The sequence below is a fragment of the Cavia porcellus genome, unplaced genomic scaffold (genome assembly GCF_034190915.1).
Source record: "Cavia porcellus strain 051 isolate PalLab524CR breed Dunkin Hartley unplaced genomic scaffold, mCavPor4.1 scaffold_25, whole genome shotgun sequence".
In the NCBI taxonomy this organism is placed as follows: Eukaryota; Metazoa; Chordata; class Mammalia; order Rodentia; family Caviidae; genus Cavia; species Cavia porcellus.
In genome coordinates this window covers 13,004,154-13,029,382 of record NW_026947508.1, presented here as the reverse complement: position 1 = coordinate 13,029,382, position 25,229 = coordinate 13,004,154, and the positions used below count along the sequence as shown (strand labels likewise).

Below are 25,229 nucleotides of genomic sequence, written 5' to 3'. Positions count from 1 at the left end.
TCCGTGAATGGCTTTGTCTTCCTTTCTGGTACCTCCAACCCACCCTTCTCTCAGTACTCAGAAAAGATTTTCCAAAAGGCATTCACAGCAAGCCAGAGCCTTCAGGGGTTTCCAGGCCATTGATAAAAGCCAATTTGCTTCCTTGTTCCCGGTTCTCTGGCCACGCTGACTCTGTGACAGCTCCCAGCTCATGACAAACTCCTCACCACAGGACCTTTAGATGTGCTGTGCCCTTCACTTAGTGTGTCCTGCCTAACCCAGGCTCTGCCCAGTTGGCTTCTTTAACACTGTGATCTCTGCCTAGATGCCAGGCCTGACGGGAAGCTCCATTAGTGACTCTCTTTCCTGTCCCACGACATGACTTCTAGTGCACACTCACCACGCACTATATTTTCCTTTTTCATTTTAGACGCACTTTTGTAGGCTGCATCTGCTCCCTGACTACTCTCTGCTTTCCAAGGATGGCTTTGATGATGATGTTGTCTTTATCATTTTATGCTCATGGCTGTCCCTGACACAACAATCATTGTGTGACAAATGACTGACATTATTATTGGGGAGATTATGGAAGCCTGACTGCTCCTACCAAGCAGGCTGCTTCTCCCAGATCCTCCCAAGGTTGCCCTCGAGATCCTGAGCTCACAGACCAGGCTTTGGGAGATGGGTGGGCGCTGGGGACTGACAGCTGACTTGTCCTTAAGAGGTGAGATCCGGCCTCATGGCCCAGGAGGGTTTGTCTCTCACACTCAGGCCTCTCTCTAATCGTTCTCTGCTTCCTGTCCACCCTGCTGTGAGGGGCTGCCCTCCACCATGCTCCTCTGTCCTGCCATCCTGCCTTGGGGCCAGCCAGCTATGGACCAAAACACGAGCCAAAATCAACCTCTCTTTTAAATGGTGAGTGCCAGGTACTGTGGCCCAGTGACGAGGACTGTAACTAAGACAGCCACGTTCCGTGGGGGAACAGGGCTCAGAGCCTGGTCACCCGGATACGGCATCTGGATACACAGAACACTGTAAGCAGAAGGCGTTTGAGTCCTGGCAGGTGCTGGAAGGACCCTCTGACCTCCCCCTGCAGCAGGTCATAAGAGCAGGTCATGGGGGAAGTGACCCTGCACCTGGAGGCCAGGAGTGTCCTTGTCTCTGAAGACAGAGGACACAGGATTCTCAAGGCCGGGCCTCTCAGGGCCCCTCACTGGCTTTCCCCACCACTCTCCACTCTACCAGCCCAGAGTCACACACTCAGACCCCTGCGTGTCCTGAAGAAGGCTCCTGTGCCACCCAGAACACTTATGAAGAATGCATTTGCACACATTCCCCTTACCAATCTGACTTTTGCTTCAGGGCCCAACAAGGAAGCCAGAAGAATGGAAGGAAAAGCTTTTCTCCTCCCCTGGACAAGGGAGCCTGGGTTTGCCCACCTAGAGAGAGGCGCCTTCTGTGCTCATCCATCTCCTCCCAGCTGTGTCCAGCAGGCACAGGTGAGCAGGGCCCAGGCAGGTGTGGAGGACAGCTGTGCAGGGCACAGATGTGCAGGGGCCAGCTGGCGGGACTGCCATCTGCCCTACCTTTTGCTCACCTTAGGGTGGCCCCCAGATGCAGATCTGAAATCAGGATTTTGGAGGGAGGGGTCTCCAGCAGCTGGAGGGGAGAAGGAGCCAGAATTGAGGGGAACCAATGGGGACACATTATCCCAGTGATCTGGGGACAGCAGATGACATTCAGAGTTGTCCCACTGCAGGGTGGATGTGCCAGGTCCCTCACCCAATGCTGCCCATCAGTTATTGGTCAGGGGTGATCCTGGGGACCAGAACTCACTGGTAGGCATGCCTGTGGGGGGGGGGCCTCCAAGGAATCTCGGGTTCTGGTGCTCCCCAAGGAGAAAGGGTAAGGGGATGTAGGGAGGGAGGGCCATGTCCACCACTTCATGTCCTGCTCCTGGGATGGCACCTTACTGTGTGTCAGATCTCCACCCAAATGCCACCTTCCCAGAGACCCGACCTAGCCACGTCCTAAATGGCACCCAGCGCCCCCAGTCTTTCTGGGTCTGAACCTGCCTAGCCCCTCCTCTCAGTCCCCACGCAGGCCACGTCACTGCGGAAGGCACACCGTGTCACTTTCCTGGTTGATGTGGTCTCTGCTGGGTCGCAACATGGGGTCCTTCTGTTCATCGCTTCCCCTGGGAACCTCACCGCAGGCCAGGCCTTGGCGGGTGCGCAGTGGAGAGCCCCTCAAAGAAAGCCCTCTGGTCTGTGCTAACGTGGGAGTGCGGGGTCCCAAGGCTGGGAACTCAGAAGGCCTGGTGTAAACAGCCTCTGGGGCGCTCCCTGGGCAGTGACCGGCCCAAGGGTGCCCAGCTGGGTGTCAGCTTGCATCAGCAGAGGCAGATACCCGGTCACCTGCTGATTCCAGTCCTGGAGCACCCATTAGCAGGCGGAAAAGTGGGGGGGGGGGGCTCCTCGCCATCGGCTCCTCACTCTCCGGACTCCAGCATCTGTGGTACCTTAGCTCCATTCTCTCCTACTTCTCCAGCTGAAGAGGAAGCCCTCAGACAGCCCCGGAGCTGGGACTCTTGTGGAGATGCATTAATTTGTAAATATCTTCATTTATATGTAAATGCAAACACCAACCCCACCCCCCAAATGGTGCCCACAGTCTGTGCTATTCCCTCCAGATCTGATTAGACTCCAGAGGGGATCCGCAGAGTAACTGGGGCCCAGGGAGTAGCTGGGAGACCAGTTCCCCTTGAAGGGAAGAGAGCAGCACGGGCTGTAAATCTGAGAGCTCCAGTGATGTCAGGATCACTGCGTGACCTTGGGCAAGTCTCTCACCCTCTTTAGACAGCGTAGTGTCGGGGTAGAAAGAAGCAGCCTCGGGTCTGACCTGGCTCCTGTCGTTGCAGGGAAGACCCTCAGCTGGGCCCCTCTACCTTGCTGAACATTCATCCTTCCTTACAAAGCAAAATCCAAAACTTCCTCCAGGCTACAGAAAATAATAGTGCCCGCCTTGATTTAAGCGGCTGTTTGTGAGGATCCAAGAGGAGCGTGTGCCGGGAGGCTTTATGAGATTCGTAAAGAGGTGAGCTTTTGGGTTTGATGGTGGAAAGAAAGGTTTGTGCCAGGCAATAACAGCGAACGCGCCTGGCTCAGCGGCTCTGCGCTGTGCTTTAAGCAAATTCACTTAGCAGATTCACTTATCAGATCCTCCCGGGGCTGTAGAGAGCTGCCTGCTGCTGGCATCTAATTCTAGAGACCAGGACACTCAGTCACAGAGTTGCCAGCCCCAGACTTCCCTCACGCCAGGAAGCGGAAGAGTCAACATCCCCGCTGGGGCCCCTGGGCGCCCTTCCCCTGGATTCCAGGGTTGGAGGAAGTCCCGCCCAGGGGCCAGGGAGCTCACGCGGAGGGCAGTGGCAGAGCCGGAATTTGAACCCAGGTCTCTGGGCACAGCACCCAGCCGTCATGCTCTGGATGAGCCAGGGAGCAGGAGTCAGCAGGGCACCGGAAGTCCAGGGAGCTCTCTGGGTTGCCTTCTCCACTGGGGAATCTGAGCCAAGGAATCAGGGAAGCCTGGTTTGGGACAGGAGAGGCAGATTCGGCAGGACGAGATGGGTCAGGCTGGGGCTCCCCGGAGGTCACAATTACCATACAGGGTGCTGGGGCTCTGGGAAGCATAGAGACCCTCTGGGAGCTCACTTGCTACAAAATTATATATTAACCAGATATATATGTATCTGGTTCCAAGAATAGTAAATTTCATTTCCAAAATGAGTTGTTTTCTCTTTTCCCATCTTGATTGTAATCTGCTTGTCTTTCATGTTAATATTTTAAGATGTCCCGGCTGATTTTGGAAAGCGGGACCTGGAGAGATCCTAACCTGATGGAGGAGGCATCAGTGCCACCACTCGCCCGCCCCCACCTGCAGGCCCCTCCTGGCCCTAGCAGCTCCCTCCAGGAGAGGCAGGGACCATGGCACGGTCCCTGTGCAGGGCTGTGGGGCTGTGCACACCCTTTGTGATCTTTCTGTCCCATGCAGCACCCATTTCGCTGTCCCCAAAACGTCATCAGTGTCTTCGGGGTCAGCCACTCATTTTGCAGACTTCTGGGTGCTGACTGCCAGGCCAAGAGCTAGGGGTGCTAAGTGAGGGGGGCACTGGCCCCACAAAGCCATCGTGACAGTGCACATTGCGTGGGCTGTCACCAGGGACATAGTGGGCCTGCTACAGCCAGGTCTCCAGCCTCCAGACTAATACTTTGCACCTGGGCGGCAGGCAAAACACTTGTGAATGAGCCTGTGTGTGCACACACGCATTCAAGCAAAAGTTGTGTACCATTAACACAGGGGTGCAATATCTCCATCTGTGCAGCGCCCTCTGGTCGAGGGGTAGTTACTGGGGAGCTGCAGCCATCCAGCCCCAGGACTGGTTTTGCTGGGATAAGGATCTGGCCAAGGGAGGTGACCCATACAAGGACCTGCATGTGTAGGGTTCTGAAGGTTGATGAGGAGTTTACCAGGTGACCAAAGGGACAAAGGTCCTTTAGGAAGATGGACCCATGTGCGGAATGGGTCACAGGAATGAAGTAGGACTGCCATCTTTCTAGAGCATGTGGGTGGGTTTGGGAAGCCTGCCTGGCAGTGCTGCTGGAGGAGGCTGAGGAGCAGTTGTGGCGGGGGTACGGCCCTGCTGGACAAGCACCCTCGCAGACCCGCCCACCAGCCATCTCTCACTCACCTCACGGTGGACTGGTACACCAGGTCCTCCCGCCGGCGGTAGCTCTCCATGTGCGAGTAGTTGGTGGAGAACATGGCGTCGAACGTGAAGATCTTCTGCTTGATGGTGCCACCGTCAGTCACCTGCCAAGAGCACAGAACACTGCAGGTGAGCTTGGCTGTCCCATTGTCCCTTCCCCAGGACAGCGCCCAGCCCCGGCTCCTGACACCACTGGGGGAGGCATCACCACCATTATTAGAGCTGGCTACTCAGAACGGTGGGCACTGCCACTGTGGGTCATGCCATGGACGGGACTCAGAAGGGAAGGGCAGGAAAGGACTTCCGATGCCTGTAGCCATGAAGGAGCAGATTGGCTCCTCCTGGAGCCCTGAGCATCCCACTGAGGACCAGCGACCCGGAGCACTGGGGGACCCCAGGGCAGGACTAGAGCCATTCAAGTGGGGTTTGCAGTGCAGGCCACAGCCTGATGTCAGACCCTCATCCCTCAAAGGCAAGGAACTACAGAGCAGCCTGGACCAGAACGGGGAGGAGATGAGGACCAGGGAACAATCATGGTGCAAAGGTCTCACAGAGAGACAACCAGCTCATTTGTTATAATGCCTGATAAATTCTCAGAGGGCGCTCGGAATGGCAAGAGAGCCCAGAGCAGGGACAGCCCCCCTCTGGAGAGGGGTCATCACTGAGGGCTTCCTGGAAGAAGTGAGGTTTAAGTTGCTTTTGCAGGAAGAGTAGAGGTCTCACTGTACTCTTGGGGGACGGGGCAGGCCCTGAGACAGGACAGAGCAGCAGCAAACAGGTGACTGTGTCAGGTGCCTGGAGCAGAAGGGACAGGAATGAGAGGGCAGGGGCAGGAGGCAGCATGTGTGGGCTCACAGAGGCACGGAGAAGGGGCCTGCAGCTTCCACTGAAGGCCACGGTGGCAGAGACCAGGAGGATCCTGTTTACAATCCTCCTCCCTAGGGGGAGGACGGTGCAGGGGTGCTGGGTGGAGAGGGGGGTCAGCGTGTGGTGGGGCTGTGTGGCTGTCTTAGGGACCGGCCAGGACGGAGGGGATGGGACGCGAGGTGTGCTGTTTGCTCAGACATCCAGCTGTTCCCAGCTGGTGCAGAGCCAGGTCCAAGCCTGGGGTTCGGCCGCCCCTGCCGCCTCCACAAGCCTGCGCTGCCTTCCGCTAATGAAAGTGTTACTCCACAAAGCAGCAAGGTATGTGTTGTCACTGTTTCAATTATTTATCTGTTTACCCGGCTGCGGCTGCGGCTTTCCGCTTGTCTCAGCAACTCTATTATAGACTGGAGCTCGGGAGCTCGGGGCCTCTCTCCTCGCTCAGCTGGGCTTCGTGCTAACAGCCTGCGCTGGGAGGCCTCATGCCTGGGCCAGCAGAAGTGGAATTAACTCCGTGTCTGGGGGGGAGGCTGGGGGCGGGGGCTGGGAGAGGCCTTGGAGACACCGGTTTCTCCAGGTTTCTCCAAGGGGCGGGCTGGCCACCCAGGACCTGGCCCACTGCTGGCCTCCTCTGACGCATCTGCCCACATGCAGACTTGAAGGACATACGCCCAGGTGACTTAGGGAACACTGGTCGGGGCAGTCCTGCCCGCAGTTAATAAGCACCAGCTGTGTGTCAGGCATGGGCCACATCTGTGCAGGTGCCCATCCCTGGGCAGCAAGGAGGCCGCCCTCATTCTGGAGCAGTTAGGAGGACAGTGCAGCCTCTGAGCCCAGGACCCCGAGGAGCCATGGAGGAGGAAGAGGAGGAGGAGGAGGAGGGGGAGGAAGAGGACGATTAGGAGGAGGAGGAGGAGGAGGGGGTTCCTGAGATAGGTGTTCCTGCCCTCGGAGGAGCCAGCTCCTCTCACCTCTGCCCGGGCCATCCGGGCTTCGGGAGCAGGGAACCACCCAAGACTCCTGCCCTCACCCGTCTGCAGCCAGCCCAGGTTCTGCAGGAGCGTGAGGAGCCCGGCAGGCCAGAGGGATGTGGGCTCCACACTGGCCTCACCCTAAGTCCCCCTACCCTAAACCCCCAGTCGTGTCTGCAGTGTGTGAGACCCGCAGAGAGCCCAGAGCTGGCGGTGCCCGGCCTGGTGCAGGGTTCGGGTGAGAAGAGGCCTGGACTCGCCTCTCCACGTCCCCACATGGGCTCCCTCTGCAGGACCCCTTCCTGCACCTCAGAATTCTCTTTTTGTTTGTTTCCTTCACCCTGAGGGACATCTTTGGCCGTTTTTTGTTATTTTGAGATGGAATCTCATTGAGCAGCCCCGGCTGGGCCTTTAATTTGCAGTCCTCCTGCCTCAGCTTCCCAGAGTGCTGGGATTACAGACATGTGCCACCACGCCTGCTCTACTGACATTTACCTGGCCCTTTAGAGACAGCAAAGTACCTTTCATCCAGGACTGCATCTGGAGGACAGTTCTGTCTCCTTTTCCTACTCGGGGATGTCTAGCAAGTTCTGGAGACAATTTTGGTTGTCACAGCTGGGAGGAAGGATCCTGGCATGAGCCGACAGAGGCTGGGCTGCTGCTGACCATCTTACGACACAGATGGCAGTCTCCCCAGAACTGTGTGACTCTGCTGCCCACAGGCCATGGTTAAACCCCGTTTAACCCCACTGCACTGTGTGGCCCCCGGGAATGAAGCAGAATAGAAGACAGTCTTCCCATTTGACAGATGGTAAAACTGAGGCCTGGAGGAGCTGAGTGACGGCTCTGGCTCCGGGGGCAGGGCTCCCGGCTGTCCCGCCAGGCCAGGGAGGGAGTCCAGAGCCCAGCCTCCCCTCCTCTTGGGGGCTCCTGATGTGGAGGAGAGGGCGTGCGTGAAGCGGAATCCACACTGCCCGCCTCACCGCACCCACCCTGCGCCCTGCTTCAGGTGTGGCTGCTAAAGTACAGCAGCCCTTACCGCCCCGATCCCAAATTTCACTCCATTTTTTTTATTACACAAAGGAGAAAAAACTCTGTCAGTAAAACTGTCTCCTCAAATTTATTCGCCGGGACTGAGGGTTTTATTACTAGGGAAATACACCCGCACCCACACATCGGCCCGCGCACCCACTCACCCCGGGTGAAGCACGGAAGAATTATTTGAGTCGTAAATCGCTATTTCACGCTGAGGGACAGGGGAGTTTCAAGGACGAGGCTAGTTTCTTTGGTTTTATTTACATCTTTTTCTCTGGGGCTGTGTCTGGGGTCCCACTATCAGCTCGGGGATTGAGAAACTGCTTCAATGCACCCGCCTGGGACGCCAGGGACGCTGATCTCAAAGGCAGGAGGACACCTGGAAACAGGCACCACCGTGGCCTGGCCTTCAGCTCCCCGCTGCTCCCAGCGGATGGGAAACGGAGACACAGGCCGATCGGTGAGTGACTTTTGTTGGGAGAGATTACTGGGGATTAAACCCAGGACCTTCACACTGAGCTCTAGCCCCAGTCCTGTTTTTAATTTTTATTTCGAGACAGGATCTCACTAAGTTCCCTAAGCTGGGTTCTAATTTACAATCCTCCTGCCTCAGCTTCTCAGAGTGCTGGGATTACAGATGTGCACCACCACACCCAGCTGTTTGCTCCTGCTGGGAGGAGGCCTTACAACAGAGGATGGGTGGGGGCAGGGATCACAGGATACGGGCAGAGGGTACAGTGGGCCAGGTAGAGCATGGGCTGGAGGACACTAGCTCTTTAATTCTGGAAATTTCTCTCCAGGCACGAGTTGTGCAGGTGTAGTTCTGAGCCGCAGGACAGAGGAAGAAATGATTGTAGTGGTGCCTGCAGCCCAGCTCGCCCGACTCAGGGTCTGGTGGGGAGGTGCCAGTTCACAGTCAGTGAAAGATCACAGCATCGGGTGATGCTGGCTGCAGTGACAGGTGCGCTCCTGGAGAAGCCAGGAATTTCTCTGGAGGAAGGGCCATCGGGAGGGCTTCCTGCTGGCACAGGAAGCTTTTCAGAGTGCTGGCTCCTCCCACCTGTGGAGGCTTTTGAGGATGAAGCTGGACTGGCTTCCTCCATCCTCCACTAAGACAGCCCAAGGGGGCTCTGCGCCAGTACTGGAGGTGCACGGTCCTGCAGCCCCGAGGTGCTCCCCCAGTCCTACAGGGGGTGTGACCTGGCAGACACACATCAGTGAAGCAGCGTGGAAAAGAAGCTGCTGTCCAGTGAGCCAGCCCCGGGACAGGTGGGGTCTCCCACCTACAGAAGGAGAGAAGCTTCGGAGATGATTTTGTTCATTCACTGAACAGATTCTTATCAAATAAGTAAATTCGCCCTTGGATGCAAACGTAGGACACTGTGAGGGCAGTATCTGTATCTGTCCCTTCCTTACTCAGTCCCCAGAGCCTGTCCACCCAGGGTACTCAGGTGATGACTATTTGCAGGCTGAAGGATAAACACTGGGGGACCGGGTGGTGTCCTTACCCATCCTGGGAGCTCTTGCTCTCCTGCTGTGTGGACGAGCCCAGGACAGCCTGCTGCCCTGGCACCAGGGTGCCTGGGATCTCCCGTCCCAGCAGCCTGGCACAGCCTGATGCGGCTTCAGACCATCTGTGAGGTAATGCTCTTCCAGGAGCCAGCAGGGTCAGCCCCTGCATAACCACTTTTAAAAAACTAAGTCCAAGAGAGTGACGGTGACCTTCCTGAACGTGTACTGTGGCACCAAGCCATCCGCATGACCCGTAGGGAGTGAGGCGCCTCTAGGGTGGGGGGTACGTGGAGCCTGGTGTGATGGGACCTGCAGAGGCTTTGGGGGGTCACACGGCCCCCGCTTTACACCCCTGCTGTCACTCTTAGTTGAGGTCTGTGTGACCTTGTGGATGTCTCTGTGCTTTAGTTTCTGCAGCTGCAAAATGGGAACCATCACCCCTCTGCAAGGGTCCTGTGGAGAGCATTAGAGGCAGGCACACAGCAACAGAGAGCCCAGCGCATGGCCGGGTGCCCAGCCATGGTAGCAGCACACAGGCAGCCCCTTACTCTAGGGGATGCACTGCAAGACTCAGTGGATACCTGAAAACAGAGTACTAAGCTCCACAGAGATGATGGCTTTTCTGTGTATTTACTATGATCAAGTTGAATTTACAAATTAGGCATAGTAAGAAATTAACAGCAACAACTAATACTAAAAAAGTACCATAATAAAAGTTATGTGACTGTCCTCTCTCCCTCCTTTCCTCCCTCTCTCTCTTACATGCGACATGCATGCATGCATGTAGACAACAATCTATCTGATAATCAAATTGGCTGGTAAGTGACTAACAGGAGAGTAGGATATACAGTGTAGATACTCTGGAAAAATAAATGATTCAAGTCCCAGGTGGATAGGACGGGGATGGCGTGAGGTTTCATTACATTATGTGCAACAGCAAGCAATTTAAAGTATATGAATAGTTTTAGATTTTCCCATTTAATACGTTTGAAGCAGGGTTGATCATTAGTAACTACAGTTGGACAAAGTCAAGTCCCAAAGAAGCGGACATTGTGGTAATGAACTGAGTGCTTACTACATGCTAGATATTACTTTGAAATGATAAACTCATGTAGTTCTATGAGACTCTGTTCGCTATTGGTGGTGGCAGGGCTGGGTGGCACACACACAGTTGGTGCACAGTTCCTCCCTGCCCTGATGGCATCTCTCCCACAGATTTCCCAAATGATCAGCTTTGCTGTGTAGAAATTTCTGAGAGGCCCCAAGTTGGGCTCTGAACCCACAAGGTTGTCTCTGTCTCTGAGCCTCAGTTTCCCTAAATGTTCCATGAGTCAGTTGGAGCATGGTGACTACCCAGAGAACTCTTTGCCCCCCTGGGCCACCTTGTGCTGGTTCTAAACTGTCAGCCCTACCTGATTACCTGCTCCAGGGTGCAGGACCCCATCACAGGGCCGGCTGCTCCCCACCAGCTGCAGCCAGGCCTGGAAATTTTCCCAATGGAGCCACTAGAATGTGGCCAATGGACTTGGCCCAGCCAGCAGCATGAGAACCTGCTGGCCAGGCAGGTGCATTTTAATTTGAAAAACAAATAAGTCTCCAACTCTGGCTGCCTCACCCACATCCCTGGGTGCTGTTATCTGAAAAAGGGAAGAAAAAGAAAGGGAAGGAGGAGAGAATCACCTTCTTACAACCCCAACCTCCTTCCCTTTGTGTTCCACAAAACCAATTATAGGTTGAAAATAGCTGTAATAAACTTGATATCCCACTTACGGGCCGATCCCGCCTCGGCTGGGAAGTGTAATCGTGGCAGAAAGGAAAGTGCTGCTTTTGCTAGAGCTGTTTAAATTGCCTGCCTGCATCATCCCAACTCCTCTCCAGCCGGGAAGGAATTTGCTCTCCTAGAAACGGAGCAGCTGAGGCCTCTGGGTCTGGGAGTGTTTGCAAGATGGGTTTTAATGAACTGATTGGCTACAGATTTGCCAGTGGCCCCAGGACACTTGCATCAGCTGGGCACGGGTTCAAATCCCAGCATAGGCAGTCGTGCTTCTGGCTGTAAATGGGCAACCATGTTGCCTGGCTTATAGGCCTGGTGGGGCACTGCCTTAGACAATGCAGGTGACAGATGTCAAGCAGGCACCTCACTGAGCTTGAGGATAATCAGTTCCATGGTGAGCACTTCCCTCCCTGGCTCTGGGTCGTCAGGCAAATCACCAGTGGGCGGGCTCTGAGCCTCAGTTTTCTCATCTGTAAAATGAGGTTTGCTGATTGAGCTGATGTCCACAGCGTTAGAAATGCTGCAAGGGACAAAGAGATGGGGGGAAGTGTCCTGTAACCCATAAAGGGAAGTGGACACTCTGATGAATGCAGATTTATATCTCCGTTCCCACACTGTGGAAGGGGACAGAGAACCTTTCTGGAAACTTCCACTATGCCAGCCATTGGCCGGACGTTCTTTCCTATCTCATGCAACTCCACGAGTCTGGCACAGGAACGGGTACAAGTGCATGTTAGTGGACCTGCCCTCCGTCCAGACACTCAGCAACGACTCTGAGCAAGTTCTCCCCAGGTCCCGGGCCCAAGGCCCATCGGGTCAATGAGGCTGCGTAAAGGGGTTACTTAGGTCATTCACCCCAGGGCTGTGCCCTGAGCCATCCGTGGCTGTGTGAGGCTGGGGGCTGGTCATCCTCCCGAGCTGGGCCAGTGCTGGAAGGGGCTGCACACCCAGCAGCGAGGACAGGGGGAAACTGCCATTTCTGAAGCGTACACTTCCTGCGTCTTCCGGTAGGGCTGGATGTGCAAATTACAGGCAGAAAAGGAGTGCTATCTGCCCGGGCTGCCCAGCTGGCACCTGGTGAAGCCGAGATTTGAACCTGAGTCTTATCAGGGAGTTCAGAGAGGAGTAAAGAGGGGAGAGTGTGTTCTAGGTGGGAGGAAATCTAGGCAGGGATGCTCAGGGGGGAGGTGAGAAGAATGGGGGTACGGGGAGGCAGGGGACAGTGATGGGACAGATCTCAGAGTTCTTGTCTGTCTTGTTGCCATGGCGACCCTGGACCACTCTTCCCCCAAACCTCCCCTCCCACCTGCTACCCACCCTGGAGCTGCTGTTGCAGCTCCTGGCCTGGGGGCTGGACCAGAGGTGCAGCCACACACAGAGAGAAACGGGGGAAAGTGTGCCTGATACCTCAGGACAAGAAGAAGGGGCAAATCCTCAAGTTAGGTGCCACCCACCTCTCCGGGTGGCCGGATGCCAGTCCTCCTGTGGCTCCCCTGTGAGTTCTGGTTTCTGGCCCGGCTGGGCGTGGGGTAATTGGCTTCCCCGGTTGTGTGTGGGAGATCTGGTTTTGACAGAGACAGCTGGTGTCATAAATTGCCTTGTCTCATCTGGTTACCGTGCGATGGCAGACAGCGGCCTCGGGATGGGGCCTGGCAGGGAGTGGCAGCTGATGAGCGGCTGCCGGCTTCTCATGAGCCCTGCGCACCACACTTGGGCAGGTGCTCAGGCAGGTGTGAGCGGGGCTAGGGAGCGTGTGGTGAGGGGTGTGGGGTGTCAGTAGGGACGAGGTGTGTTTCTGAGCTTCCTGTGTGCGTGTGTGTGTGCGTGTGTGTGTGTAAAGCAAAGAACCAGTGAGAATGCTCACTTGCAGCTCTGGATGTCTGCACGGTAGGAGCCTGAGGACCGTGCATGTGTGTCGGGGGCTGTGTGCTCCTGTGGGCCCATGGTGTGTGCAGTGTCTGTACCCATAGCTGTGGCCCAGCTGACACATCCTGTCCCAGGCCGGGGTCCAGGTAACAGCCTCGGTGAGTGGGGGGAAGCACATTTCTGACAACCCCGAGATGTGCCCACCAGGTGGGAGAAGCATCAGGCCCCCACCCACTCCCTTGCCATCTCCCACACATGGCGAGTCCACAGACACAGCAGAAATGTTCTGAGGCCCCTCCTCACCTCCTTGCACCCCTCCCCCACTGCTGGACTAGTTGGCAAGAAACAGGACGGAGGGCAGGACCTGGTCAGTGCCAGCCACCCTCACTCCCATGCACAGCACAGTGTCACGGGTGGGTGTGAAAATATCCCTTTCCTGGAAGCCCTCTCTGGAGGTTCGGCTCAGCTGGCTCTGGGTGGCATCTGGATTTTGCATTTTAAACAAGTCCCTGGAGTCAGTGGGATGCAGGGGTTGGGGGTCAGGAGACACTGCCTCAAACCACCAGGATCACTCCTCCAGGGCCAATCAGCAGCTTTCCGCGGGGGCCACCAGTGGCCAGGCTCCAGGGTCACGTGGACTCCCCCAAAGAGAGCAAATGAGGCGGTCACTCCCCACGTAGCCAAAGCCACTCTTCCATCAGGCTCCAGAAGGGGTGGGGCAGGAAGGAGGAGGGAGGGGGTCACCCGTTTGCTGCTCTAGCCTTCAATTCCCCATTCCAAGTGACTGGCTTCTCATTCATACATTCATTCAGCGCTTCTGGGGGGCAGGCTCACCAGCAGAGGGGTACACGAGGCCTGGCCTTGGTCTAAAGGGCTCTCAGAAAGGACAGGTCAGCAACAGTGGGCTCTAGCTGGGAGCCTTGGGGACAGGGCGTGGGCAGAGCCACACTCAGGACTGGCAGGCCCAGTGGTTTCACATCGCAGAGCTGTGCTGGGCAGCCGATAGGTTCAGGAGGTTCAAGTCCAGTTCCAGATCTCCTGTCTCCCTGCCTCAATTTCCTCATCTGTAAACTGGGTGAGCAGCAGCAGCACGTCGGAGGGGGGCTGGAGGATGTGCTGGTTTCTTCCAGGTTAAGGGCTGGGGGGTTGCCTGGCCTGGGCTCTAGAATCCAGAGCTCTCATCAGCAGCTGTGAAATGCTCCACACAGCAGGTGTTATGATCCCTGTTATTTTATTGGAGGGGGATCGGTGAAGGCTTCGGGCAGGGGAGTGGCAGATGCTGGAGGCTTGGCAGCTGCCCTCAATTGTGATGTACACTACAGATCCAGGGGCGAGACTGGCCTGGACTTGGGACGAGGCACTGGTGACTGAGAGAGACCATGTTCCTGGGCTCCCTACTGGAGCTTTAAACTGGATTTTGGCTCCCAGCAGCAGGCTGGGCAGGTGTTGGGGGATGTGGGGACCTGGCTGAGGCCTGGCTAATCACAGGACCTGTATATCTGTGTGGGAGGCTTGGGCTCGGATCCCTGCCTGTGACATGCTCTATGATGTCCCCTGTGGTCACACTCGGCACTCGGACATCAGGCTAATCCTGCAAGATGAGCACAACCAGGCAGACAGGTTGTGTCAAGCAAATGCTCATCACGGGGACAGCAACCCTGCGTGAGCCAGGCTGGCTGTCCAAGATGGGCAGGAGAGGCTTCCAGTCCTCAGGGAGGGACCTCGCCGAGCCAGTCCCCCTGGGTACCACGCTCAGGGGCTCTGCAGACAGCCGGGTCTGCATGAGGATCGGCCACCAGCAGACCCGACTGCGGCCTCTGAGCAGCCTGCTCCAGCCCCTGCCTGTCTCCATCTGCCGTTTGCTTTGAGGGGTGAGCACTTGCCCACGAGCTCCATCACGGAAACTTGCATCGTTCTCTGGACCTCAGATGTCCATGTGTCCAGTGCAATGGGGACAGCTGTCCTCTGAGCTCTCCTCCTGCTGGCCACTGTGAGGAAAAGGTTCTAGCAATCGTGGGGGCCAGAATTCTCCACATGAGGGGGGTGCAGAACCTACAGCACTGTGGAGTTTTACTTTTCACTAGACAAAGACGTGGTGTGTCCTGACCACGTTCCAGAGCTTGCGTTTTTTAGAGCAAAGGATGCGGCCGTGCCAAGGAGCGTCCCTCTTCTCCTGCAGTCTATATTCTAAGGGGAGGAGACAGACAATGACTCAAATGAAGGACAGTGGGAGGAGTGAATCAGACAGGGAGAGGGCTGTGCAGAACATCAAAACGGAAAGGCGGGTGGAGGAGGGGGCTGCCACAGAGCATGAGGAGGCCACAGGGAGGCTGAGGCTGACAACCAAGCTGACGCCTGAGAGAGAGAGGCCCAGGTGCCTTGGACAGATCGGAGCTGCGTTCTGCAGGCTGCCAATGGAGTCCCCGGACTCAGCACCAGTGGCTTGTGGCCTGAGTCATGCGGTGGCCCCTCTGAGCTCTGCTCTCTGCACCTTGCAGTTGGGGCCCCTGCAGCAAGAGCTGAGTCCTTCGGCTTCCTGTTTTTTTCCCCCTGTTGTTCAGTCTAGCACCTTGAGCACACAGAAAAGTGTAGAGAATTTTAAAGCCGCTGCCCTCCTACCTGGCCACTACGATGAAAATGCGCCTGCGCACCCACGGACAAACTTCCTCATCAGAACCATCCCACGCTAGCGTGGAAAGTACGCTTCTAAATCTGCTGCCGAGATTTAGGGTTCAGTACTAATTTCCAAGTAGTCCCCTTCTTTCGTGGTAAAATTGACATACAACAAACAGCACAAATCTCAAGGATGCCACTTTTTGATTTTGATGAACGCGAACACCTGTGTGACCCCAAGCGCCTCAGGACTCAGAACATCTCCACTGCCCCCAGAAAGTTCTCTCTGCCCCTCCCCGATCCATCTTGGCACCCAGAGGCAACTCTTATTCTGATTATTTTTTTCTCACTGCTTCTCCTTGTAAAATTTCATAGAAATGGAAACAGACAGAATGTAGTCCTAGGGAAGGCTGCCTGTCTGGGCAGCGTATTTCTGAGGTCCACCGTGCTGCCTGGAAGGCTCTGTGTGTAAGGGGCTCTGTGTATTGCCACCTTTATCCTCCCAGCAACCCCAAGTGATTTCCATGGTGACGCTAGTTTGCTGAGTGACAGTGACTTATCCAAAGCAAATGCAGGAGGTGGACCTCAAACTTGAGGGGACATCAGCCCCTGGATCTTCCCTTGTCCTGTGGGATGTAGATGCAGCAGCCCAGGGGCCAGGCGATCTGCTCAAGCTCAAGGCCGTGTTGTTGTGATCCGGGCTCCTGGGACCCTTGGACTAGGTTCCTCCCCCTGGATTATGCCCCCTGTGTCTTGCCTCTGAGATGCAAGTTCAACACTTCCTTCTAGAAGCTGGGGGAGAGAGCTATGCTTTAGGTGGTTGGTAGACATCAGGATGGTTTGTAGTATCAGCATCCTGGCCTGGGCCATAAGAACCCTGATCGGAGACCCCAGGGTGGCAGCGGGAAGTGGTGAGGCTAGTGTCCATCAACATGGGAAGTCCATACAGGTCCAAAGTCGCTTCACTGAAAACCAAAAACCCTGGTGTAGACCAGATTAGCACCACCCACAGCAAGAACTGCCCCAGACAATGGTGTGTGAGCCCAGCTCTCAGCACATGGAGAAGGGGTGAGAACTGGGAGGAGGGATGGTGCTGGCTCACAGACGGTGCCACGTTCTTTGCCGTGCCCATGCCGGAGCCAGGGTCTGTGCCCTTGCCCTTTGAATCTGCCCATGCTCTGTGGCTGCCCTAACTGATGGGACCAACAGAAGTGGCAGTTCCCAGGCCCGAGTCTGGGAGCTGGCAGCGTCCTCCTTCTTGGCTCTGGGAACAGGGACAGAGGGAGCCCAGGGCTGCCATCTATGCGAGCTGACTGGTGCCGAGCCAGGCTTTCAGCCCTGCCTGCCCCTGGGTGGCTTCCCTGACCCTTGCAGACTAGACCAGCTGCCAGCCACCTGCTCCTGGGTACCCAGCCGATGCTTGGTCTTGGCCTCCACTACACGCAGTGTTGGGTGACTTCCTCATGATGATGAAGAGCTTGCATGTAGTCAGAGCCATGGACCAGGGGAGGGTGGTGTGTGAGGCAGGGTCCGCCAGAAACAGACAGACAATGAGGAGATGTTGGCTCTTGCCCATGTGCAAAAGGCTGGCCCCCAGCTTGGCCCTTTGGGAGGCCATATTCCCATTAAGGGGCAAAGTCTCATGGAAGGTCTGCAATGATCAGCAGCATCTCTTGAAGGGGAAAATGGGACTCCCAGCCTCCTCCGCTTCCTGGACATGAGGGAGTGCTCCCACTGTGATGCACACCTGTACGCAGCTAAGGACCACGCACTGAACCCTCAAAGACCATGAGCCCAGGTAAACCTGTCTGGTTGTTTCTGTCTCCATCTTTGTGACTCAGCTCAAAACCCTTTCCTAACATATCCAGGGGAATCCAGATGCTTCTCTGTCTGCACCCTGAATGCCACCTGTCCAGATTTATTTAAAGAGCTAGAACAAGAAGGAAGCTTCATGCTGGGCACAAGGGCTATCGAGTGTGCAGGAAGGTGCAGCTGCATCCCTTCTGGGGTTTGTGGTAAGCAGCTAGATCATACCAGGGTGTAAACCAAAAGGCAGCAAGGAATGGGACTATTTCACATCCCTGTGCATATCCTCAGTCCTAGCACAATCATGGGGTAAAGAAAGGAGGGACCCAGCACCTACTTGCATGGCTTATAATTCTCTCCTTCTGGTTGAACTGTTTGGGTCCCTGACTCCGATTTGTGCCTCACCAGAGAGGTTGAACCACCTGCCCTAAGACACACAGCAGCAATCTAGTGATGAAGCTGGGGTTCAGACTCTTGGGCCAGCAGCCAGACGTGGGTCCTGATCTCTAGCAGAGTCCAGACAGATGACAGCACAGGTCCTGTCTTGGGTTCCCTTGAGAGTTGCCCAGATATTCCTGCTGCCCATCTGGTGGATTTATATACTCTGGGGGAGAAGCTGGAGATGCAGTGTTTGCTCCTGTTCCAAGACGGCTGGCCAATAGAAATCACCCACTATATTAAAAGAAATCTTTACCTGGCTCCGAGCGAACACTTGGTATTATTGTAGCAACAACAAAAACATAATTTGCTTTTCTTTATAGATCTGGTTGTGTTTTGTTTTCTTCTCCCCAGAGAACAAGGATTTCATGGACAAGATAACCAAGCTCCAACTGTCAGCGGGCAGGCACCATCCTAATAATCATTATTTTCAGTATTGTATATTTTGGGCCAGAATCTGACCAGGTCACTAACTTGTCTAATCTGGGCTGAACTTGGGATCCTCCTGCCTCAGCCTCCCAGAACGCTAAGCCGGATTACAAGTGTTTGCCGCCGCGCCTGGTTTCTGGTGGGGATCCTGGTGTGAAGCGAAATCCCAAGTCAAAGCAGGGTGTGAGGTTAGCACAAGGCCCGGGGGCTGTGCTGAGGGCCGAGGAGGCGTCACTGAAAGCTTCGTCAAGAGAAGGACATGGCTCAGGGGAGGTCACAGGGAAGAGAAGGCCACAAAGAGATCTCAGGGCAGCTGCACAGTCCTGTGACAGGTGAAGCTTGCTGCATGGAGGGGAGGAGAAGGTGGGTGCCACAGCAGAAGTGAGAGGAGCGAGGCGGAAAGTGGGGGGCGTCGGATCCCCCAGGTCTTCAGAGCCGCTGGGGACAGCCTGCGCTTTATTCTCGCTGCAACAGGGAGACCTCAGAGTGTTCTAAGCCGAGGAGCAGGCTGGCCCGATTAACGTGTCTAAAAGGTCCCTCCGGCTGTTTGTGAGGACTTGTGGGCCAGAGGGACCAGGAGCAAGAGGCTCCTCCCCACCCGGTGTGAAGTGGGCAGAGGTTTCAGGGGGCCTCTGGGCAGCCTCCTTCTCTGGTTCCAGCAGTGTCAAGATGACACTGCGGCTGTCACAGGCCCTCAGCGATAGATAGAGCAGGGCCTCACTGCTGGTGGTGATCCGCCCGTCGGTAGAGGTATGTAAGCGCTCTGGGATGGTGTTTGGTGTTCGGTGGGGAGCCTGTGACAGGCCATCCTCTGCCCTGCCTCTGCGGGGCGGGGAAGAGCAGCCCTCTGCCTGTCTGTCTGTCTGTCTGTCTGCCTGCCTTTGGGGAGGTGGGTTAGGACACCTTCTCCCCAAGCTTTAGACTCTCCGGGTGGAGGCCGTGTTCCCACCCTGACGCGGTCCGGCTCTCCTCGCCTGTCCAACCGGTAAGTGAAGCCTGGAAATGACGTCCACGGGCTGGTAAATGTTACAGTGCGAAGGCCTGGCTGTGGCGGGGAGGGCAATGTGTGATTTGCAAAACCCGCTGCGAGGTCTCAGGTTGCACAGGCAGCCCATGCGAGGGGCGGACAGTGATTGGCAACTTCCAAGGGTCCAGAGGTGCTGGGCTTCTTCCTTGTGAACCTCTGCGGCTCCTGGCATGCAGGTGCCTCTGCAGCCCCTGCCCTGCATCGCCCTCCGATGGAGAAGGGAAGGGAAGCCCAGTCATCAAGCCTGGCTGCCCTGCCCTGCCCTGACCTCTGCGGCCAAGGTCAGAGCCTGGCCTCAACCAGTGGCAGACCGGGTGTGAGCCCTCTTAAAGGACGAAGCAGGAGGGTGCAGAGGGACATGAGTCACACAGGACGTCCCTGTCTCTGCCCGGCCTTCCCCGAACACCTGGGGCCTGGGAAAAAAGTACTCACAGAGGTCAGAGTGCAGAGCAAGGGTCGGAATCGTCTCACCCTTGTTGAAGGGGAGGCTTAGGCTGGGCGTGGTGCTCACGCCTGTAATTCCAGCACTCAGGAGGCTGAGGCAGGAGGATCGTTGCGAGTTCGAGACCAGCTTGGGCTACAAAGTGAGCTCAAGGCCTGCCAGAACTGCACAGAGAGACCCTGTCTCAAAAAGACAAAACAAATGGCCAATTGATATGGAGGGTGTTCAGCGTCCCCGGCCATTAGAGAAATGCCAATCAAAATGACATTGAGACTCCACTCACTCCAGAAAGTGTCTATTATCAAGAAATCAGTCAGTAACAAATGCTGGTAAGAGTCTGCTCCTCTGTGGGTGGGAGTGCAGACTGGTGCAACCACTGTGGAAATCAGTGTGGAGAGTCCTCAGAAAACTAAGACTAGGGCGTCCATTGGACTCACCTATTCCTCTTCTTGTTATCTTCTCGAAAGAGTTAAAAGCACCAAACCACAGTGATAGACACACGCAGCAGTTTGTAACAGCTAAATCTTGCAGACAGCCCAAATGCCCATCAACCAATGAATGGATAAAGAAGACGTGGAGGTTTTAAAAAAATATATAATGGAGTACTACTCTGCCATAAAGAAGGATAAGCTTGAGACATTTCTAGCAAAATGGTGAAATAAATCGGACACTCTCATGTTCAAACAGTGCGTGGTTTCTCTGTGTGAGAAACTGAAAATGTAAATAAGGCCCAAAATGTGTAATAGATACTGGGAATTGGGAAGCAAATGTTCAAAGGAGAAGGGGAACAAGGGAGAATGGAAACAAAGCTTTGTAAATAAAGAAGGGAAAGGGTTGAATGGGGGAAAAAAAGATTTATCACATGCATGATGAATGTTATCACTATGTATATCTAAAAGGCACCAATAAAAAGTTAAAAAAAAAAAAAGGTGATAGGAAGCAGGCGGCAGGCTCTGTGCAGAGGTGCAGAGACCTGGGGTGGGCGCGGAGCGGGGAGGAGTGGGAGGGATCAGGTACGGTAGGTGGAGGACCAGCTCCCGGGATGAATGTGACTGTTCCGCACCACAAACCTGCACCCGGGAAACTGATTTCTATAAAGATTCACTGAATCAGCTGAGGCCCAAAGAGCCAGGGCATCCAGGCAGCGAGGTCCCGGGCAGGGACGGCGCAGGGGTGTGAATGCTGGTTCCCAGCAGGGAACTATTCAGTGCCTGGGATGCAGGGAGAGGCTGCAGCCACGTGAGGGCAGAGACCCTGCCTGGCTCTGTCCGGGAGCCTGGCTGCCTGAGCAGGGGAGAGGGTGTAAGGCGGGACGGTGCCCAGTGTCACAGGCAGGTTCCCTGTGGGTGAGGCGTGGCAGAGCTCAGAGAACCAGAAGGCGCCTCTGAACTGCTGGAGAGGCTCAGCTATAGTACAGGGACACAGAACTCCAGAGAGGGTGCGGACCCCCCTGAGGTCACACAGCAAACTCCACTGCCAACTCAGTGACTATCTTTGCCATGATTCCTTCTCAGGGGATCCCAGAGACCAAGGGAGGTCAGGGGATGCAATGAAGGACAAGAAGGCTCCTTGCTGCTAGGGACGGGGTGGGGTTGGGTCATCAGATTGCGGGATTGGCTGTGTGTGCCCACTCTCTAATCTCAGGGCCATCAGACCAATAGTAGAGACCCTGGTCTGGTGTGAGAAGCTGACTTCTGCAAGGAGAGGGAGCTTCCAGGCAGAGAGGGACCCTGTGCTTGGGCACGAGGGTGCCCAGTTTCTTATTCATTGAGGGACATGTGTTTCTCCTCCCCAAGCACTGGCTTTGCATCCCCATGACACAGGACTGGGAATGTCTTGAGCCGCTTTTGTCCACGTAGAAGGCACAGCCACCAAAGCCTCAGCTATTGCCCGAGTGGTCCTTGGGTTGTCACACTTGCTGCAGGCCTGATCTGCCTCCCAGGTGGGATCTGAACCCCTCCCCAGTCCTCATGGACATTCTCCCCAGGAAGCAGCCTACCCCACCCGGGGACTTCCTGCACGGAGAGGTTTCTCCAAGGAGCAGGGACACCAAGGACAATAGCCAGGTCAGGAAAGAGATGGCCCCGGAGTGTATGGGCAGAGGACAGACTGCAGACACTGGGCCGCTGCGAGGTGTGAAGCAGGGTCCCTACCCACAGGGCCAACTGTATGGTCCTCCTGAACTGTGGGGCACTGAGGAGCCCGATGCTTCCCCTGCACCTACCAGGAGCTCGGCAGGTCCACTCTTCCTGCATCGCCACCTCTTCTAGATCTTTAGAGGAACTAACTAGCTTTTATTTAGCAAGCTGTGACAGGCAAATTCCTTTCTTTTTTGCAGAACTGGAACCCAGGACCTTAGGCAGGCTAGACAAGTGCTCTACCACTGAAATACAGATCCAGCCCCTGTATTTTATTTTATTATTTTATTTTTTAGACAGAGTCTGCTAAACAGCCCAGGCCACCCTTGAACTCATGATCCTCCTGTCTCAGTCTCCCTAGTAGCGGGGAGTATAGGCATGCACTAGCATGCCTGGTGACAAGTCATCCTCTGCCCATGGCCTGTGTGACCTCCTACGGCTGGGCTGGAGGAGAACCAGGTACACCAGAGCTTGGATGGGGCTAGCGACCCTCCAGATTGTCACAGGGACCACTGTCTGCTTCAGCTTTGCTTCTCAGGGGGACCCCATCCACAGCCCCACAGTACTCACACCAACTGGGCATCCACCATATGCCAAGGAGGAAAGCAGAGCCGGGGGCCTAGGCTTGAGCTGGGGCGGCTTCAGGGTCACCTCTGCATGCCCAGCCAGAAGAGGCCCATGCTGCGGGCTAGGAGCCCTGGGTCTCAGGGCCAGATCTGCTACTCAGTGGCTGCAACCCTGAGACTACTCACTGACCTTTTAGATCTGTGTTCTCACCTGTAAAATGATCAGTCGAAGTCAAATAAAATGAAGGGACTGGGAAATGTCGCTTTGTGAGATTGAAGCGTATTATCTTGTGCATGATCGCAGGTTGCACAGATTGAGCAGAGGTGGCAGTGTGGGTCAGCTATCCCTGTACATGGGTGCATGGATTCAGTGCCTCTCAGCGGGGCACAGTACTGGGCGCTGGGGACCAGTCAGTGAACATGCAGACAAGGTGCTGCCCAGTAAGAATGCATTCAGTGAGGCCGAGCAGCCAAATGGTCCTCGTAGGAGCCAGAGTGACTATGCTTCGCGAGCCCAGGACATCACTGCTGTGCTTGCTCTGGGACTGCAGGTGCTCTGGGACTGAGCGCTGTGCTGTCGTCAGGTGAAACTCTATGGACAAGGGGCAAAGGTTTGCCAGGGGCTGCAGATTCATCTGCACCAGCGGGTCCAGGGTGCAGGGTCAGCTCTCACAGCTGTCAGGAGTGAGCCGGGCAGGGTCCCGGGATCCTGTGTCTGGAGCCCTCGGAGAGTGTGGCATTGGAGACCACCCCGGGGCTCAGCTGCAGGGAGGTCCCCACCAGCCTCCTGCTCTCCTGTTTCTTTCTCAGAGCTCAGGGGTGTCCTTCCCCATGTGGCTGCTGTGGGGACGGTTGCAGCTCCCACATCCTGGCCCCAAGCACGCTTGACCCCCTACCTTCTCCCCATCTAGCTGGGGGCTCCCTCTGCCTTTCTAGTTGTGGCTGATAGTCGCCTCCTCCAGGACGCCTCCTGCTGACTGGTCTTGCCTGTATCTCCTCCAGTCAGCTGGCCCTCGGTGACCACTGGTTTTTGTTTTGTGATTCTGTGCATATGTGTGACCGTTAGACAGCTCATTCCTATTAGAGTGACACCAAAGCTGCCAGCGGGTAGAGTTGGGTGCCCATGTGTCTTGGGATTTCCTGAAGGCAGAGTTCGTGGTCCCTACTGGCCATGTTTCTGACAGATGGATGGAGAGTCCTGGGATGGTGGGATCCATGGCAACAGTAGGCGGTCCCTCCTCTCCCAGGAGGCCCTGGCCTGGACTGCAAAGGCCCCTTTGTGATGTGTATGTGCCCAGTCACAAGTCAGCTGCATGTATCAACCCATCCGTACCCACACTTGGTGTCACACCACAGAGGCCTTAGGGGCTTCACTGCCCATGGGTCTTGGCTGGTCATGGGATGTGTTCTGGTGCATAGGAAGAGGTGACAGCACCCGTCCCAAGACCAAGCCTCGAGCAACCCTGCACATTTCCACAGGGCTCGCCATGGCTGTGAGAATTTGCTGGGCTAGGCTGCTGGGAATCGCTGGACACCTGGAGTGGGGCTGGGTCACCCCTGGGGCTGAGTCCCGGCAAGGCCAGACACCTCCAGGTTTACAGTGAGCACAGCTGCCCAGCTCATCTCTCTGACTAATGTCCTATACCTCTGGGGCTCATTTGTTGCACAGTGTTATCATGGCAATTGATAACCGATACACATATACATGGTCAAGAATCTGGGCTCTACCATCCATTGGCCTAGGATCAGCTTCTGACTCCAGTGTGTACTGGCTGTGTGACCTGGAATGGGCCTTCCAGCTTCTCTGAGCTTCAGTCCCTGCTTCTGTGCAGTGAGAATGGAAATATCACCTGACAGGACGCGATGGGCGCTAGATAACACCGTTCATGCGAAGTGCTTAGACCAGACCTGACACATTTCGAGCAGTCAATAAATATTGACTCATGATAGCATCGCTATTCCAGAGTCTGTGAAGATAGATTTCTGGGTCATTTCCATCTCCTATGCACAGTCTGATAGAGAGGCACTTCTTCCCACAGCCCCAAGCTCCATCACAGCTCCGTCAAATCCCAGAAAACCTTTCTCTCCAAGCCCTTCAACTCCTGGCTCAGAAGAAAATCCTTAAGCAGGAAAGAGCAGCGGACCCAGGTCTGTGGGCCGAGACAAATGACCGGGCCTGGCCTGCTCTGGTGTAAGAAGGAAGGAACCCGCTTTCCTGGGAAATGTGCACTTCTGTTCTAAGATCCTGGGCTGGTTGTGAGGGTCTAGTCTGCAAACAGAGCAGGGATTTCAGCCTGCAGCTCTGCATGGGGGCAGCAGACAAATAGATGGGGTAGACACCTTCCCTTCCAGCTGCCTGCAAAGTGGGGTGGCGAGGGGGCGGTGGGCAGCATGCAGGCTTGCAGGCTCAGCTCCCCAAGGCAGGGGCTGTCTGCAGTGCAGCGAGTGTGTGTGTGTGTGTCCAGGCTGGGTGTGCAGGGCTGAGCTGGAGCTCCGTGCACACACACAGAGGCAGCAATGATTCCTAGGACAGGCAGGTGATGCACCCGGAGGACCCACATGGCTGGGGATCTGCCCTTGATATTGATGCCAATTCTGCAACCCACATCTGGTTCCAGATGTGTCCCACAACCCCAGGCTTATGCTGCGCGGCAATCTGCGGCTTGTTCAGTGTGTTACAACACAACTGTCCAGGGAGGCTCCGTCCATAATCACCCAAATTAATATTTCTGCAGCAAACATCTGGACAGCAGCACTAAGTGAGATAAATAAAGACCATCAATAGCCGCCCCGCGGTCCAGCCTGGGTCTCCTCACTGAGTGGCTCGGGTCAGGCCCAGTTTTGCCAGCAAATGGATTACAGACCAATAACAACAACAATAACAGACTTACTTGCATTTCCCATGAAGGAAAGGCAAAATTTGTTGTATTGAAGCAAACTGGAAAATAGAGTAAACATGATGCCATTAAGCACATGACACGAGGTAGCTGTCGTCTGCAGG

At 55.6% G+C, this 25,229-nt stretch overlaps 1 protein-coding gene across 3 annotated transcripts in view; it reads right to left on the bottom strand.

Moving 5' to 3' along the window:
* The window catches only part of Igsf21 (immunoglobin superfamily member 21), a 206,051-nt gene that overhangs the window by 63,264 nt on the left and 117,558 nt on the right, over positions 1–25,229 (bottom strand). For all 3 annotated transcript variants that reach the window (XM_063235612.1, XM_063235613.1, XM_063235614.1), the window contains one exon: positions 4,730–4,851. In XM_063235612.1, the coding sequence (XP_063091682.1) occupies positions 4,730–4,851 (122 nt within the window). The remainder of the gene's footprint in view (positions 1–4,729; positions 4,852–25,229) is intronic.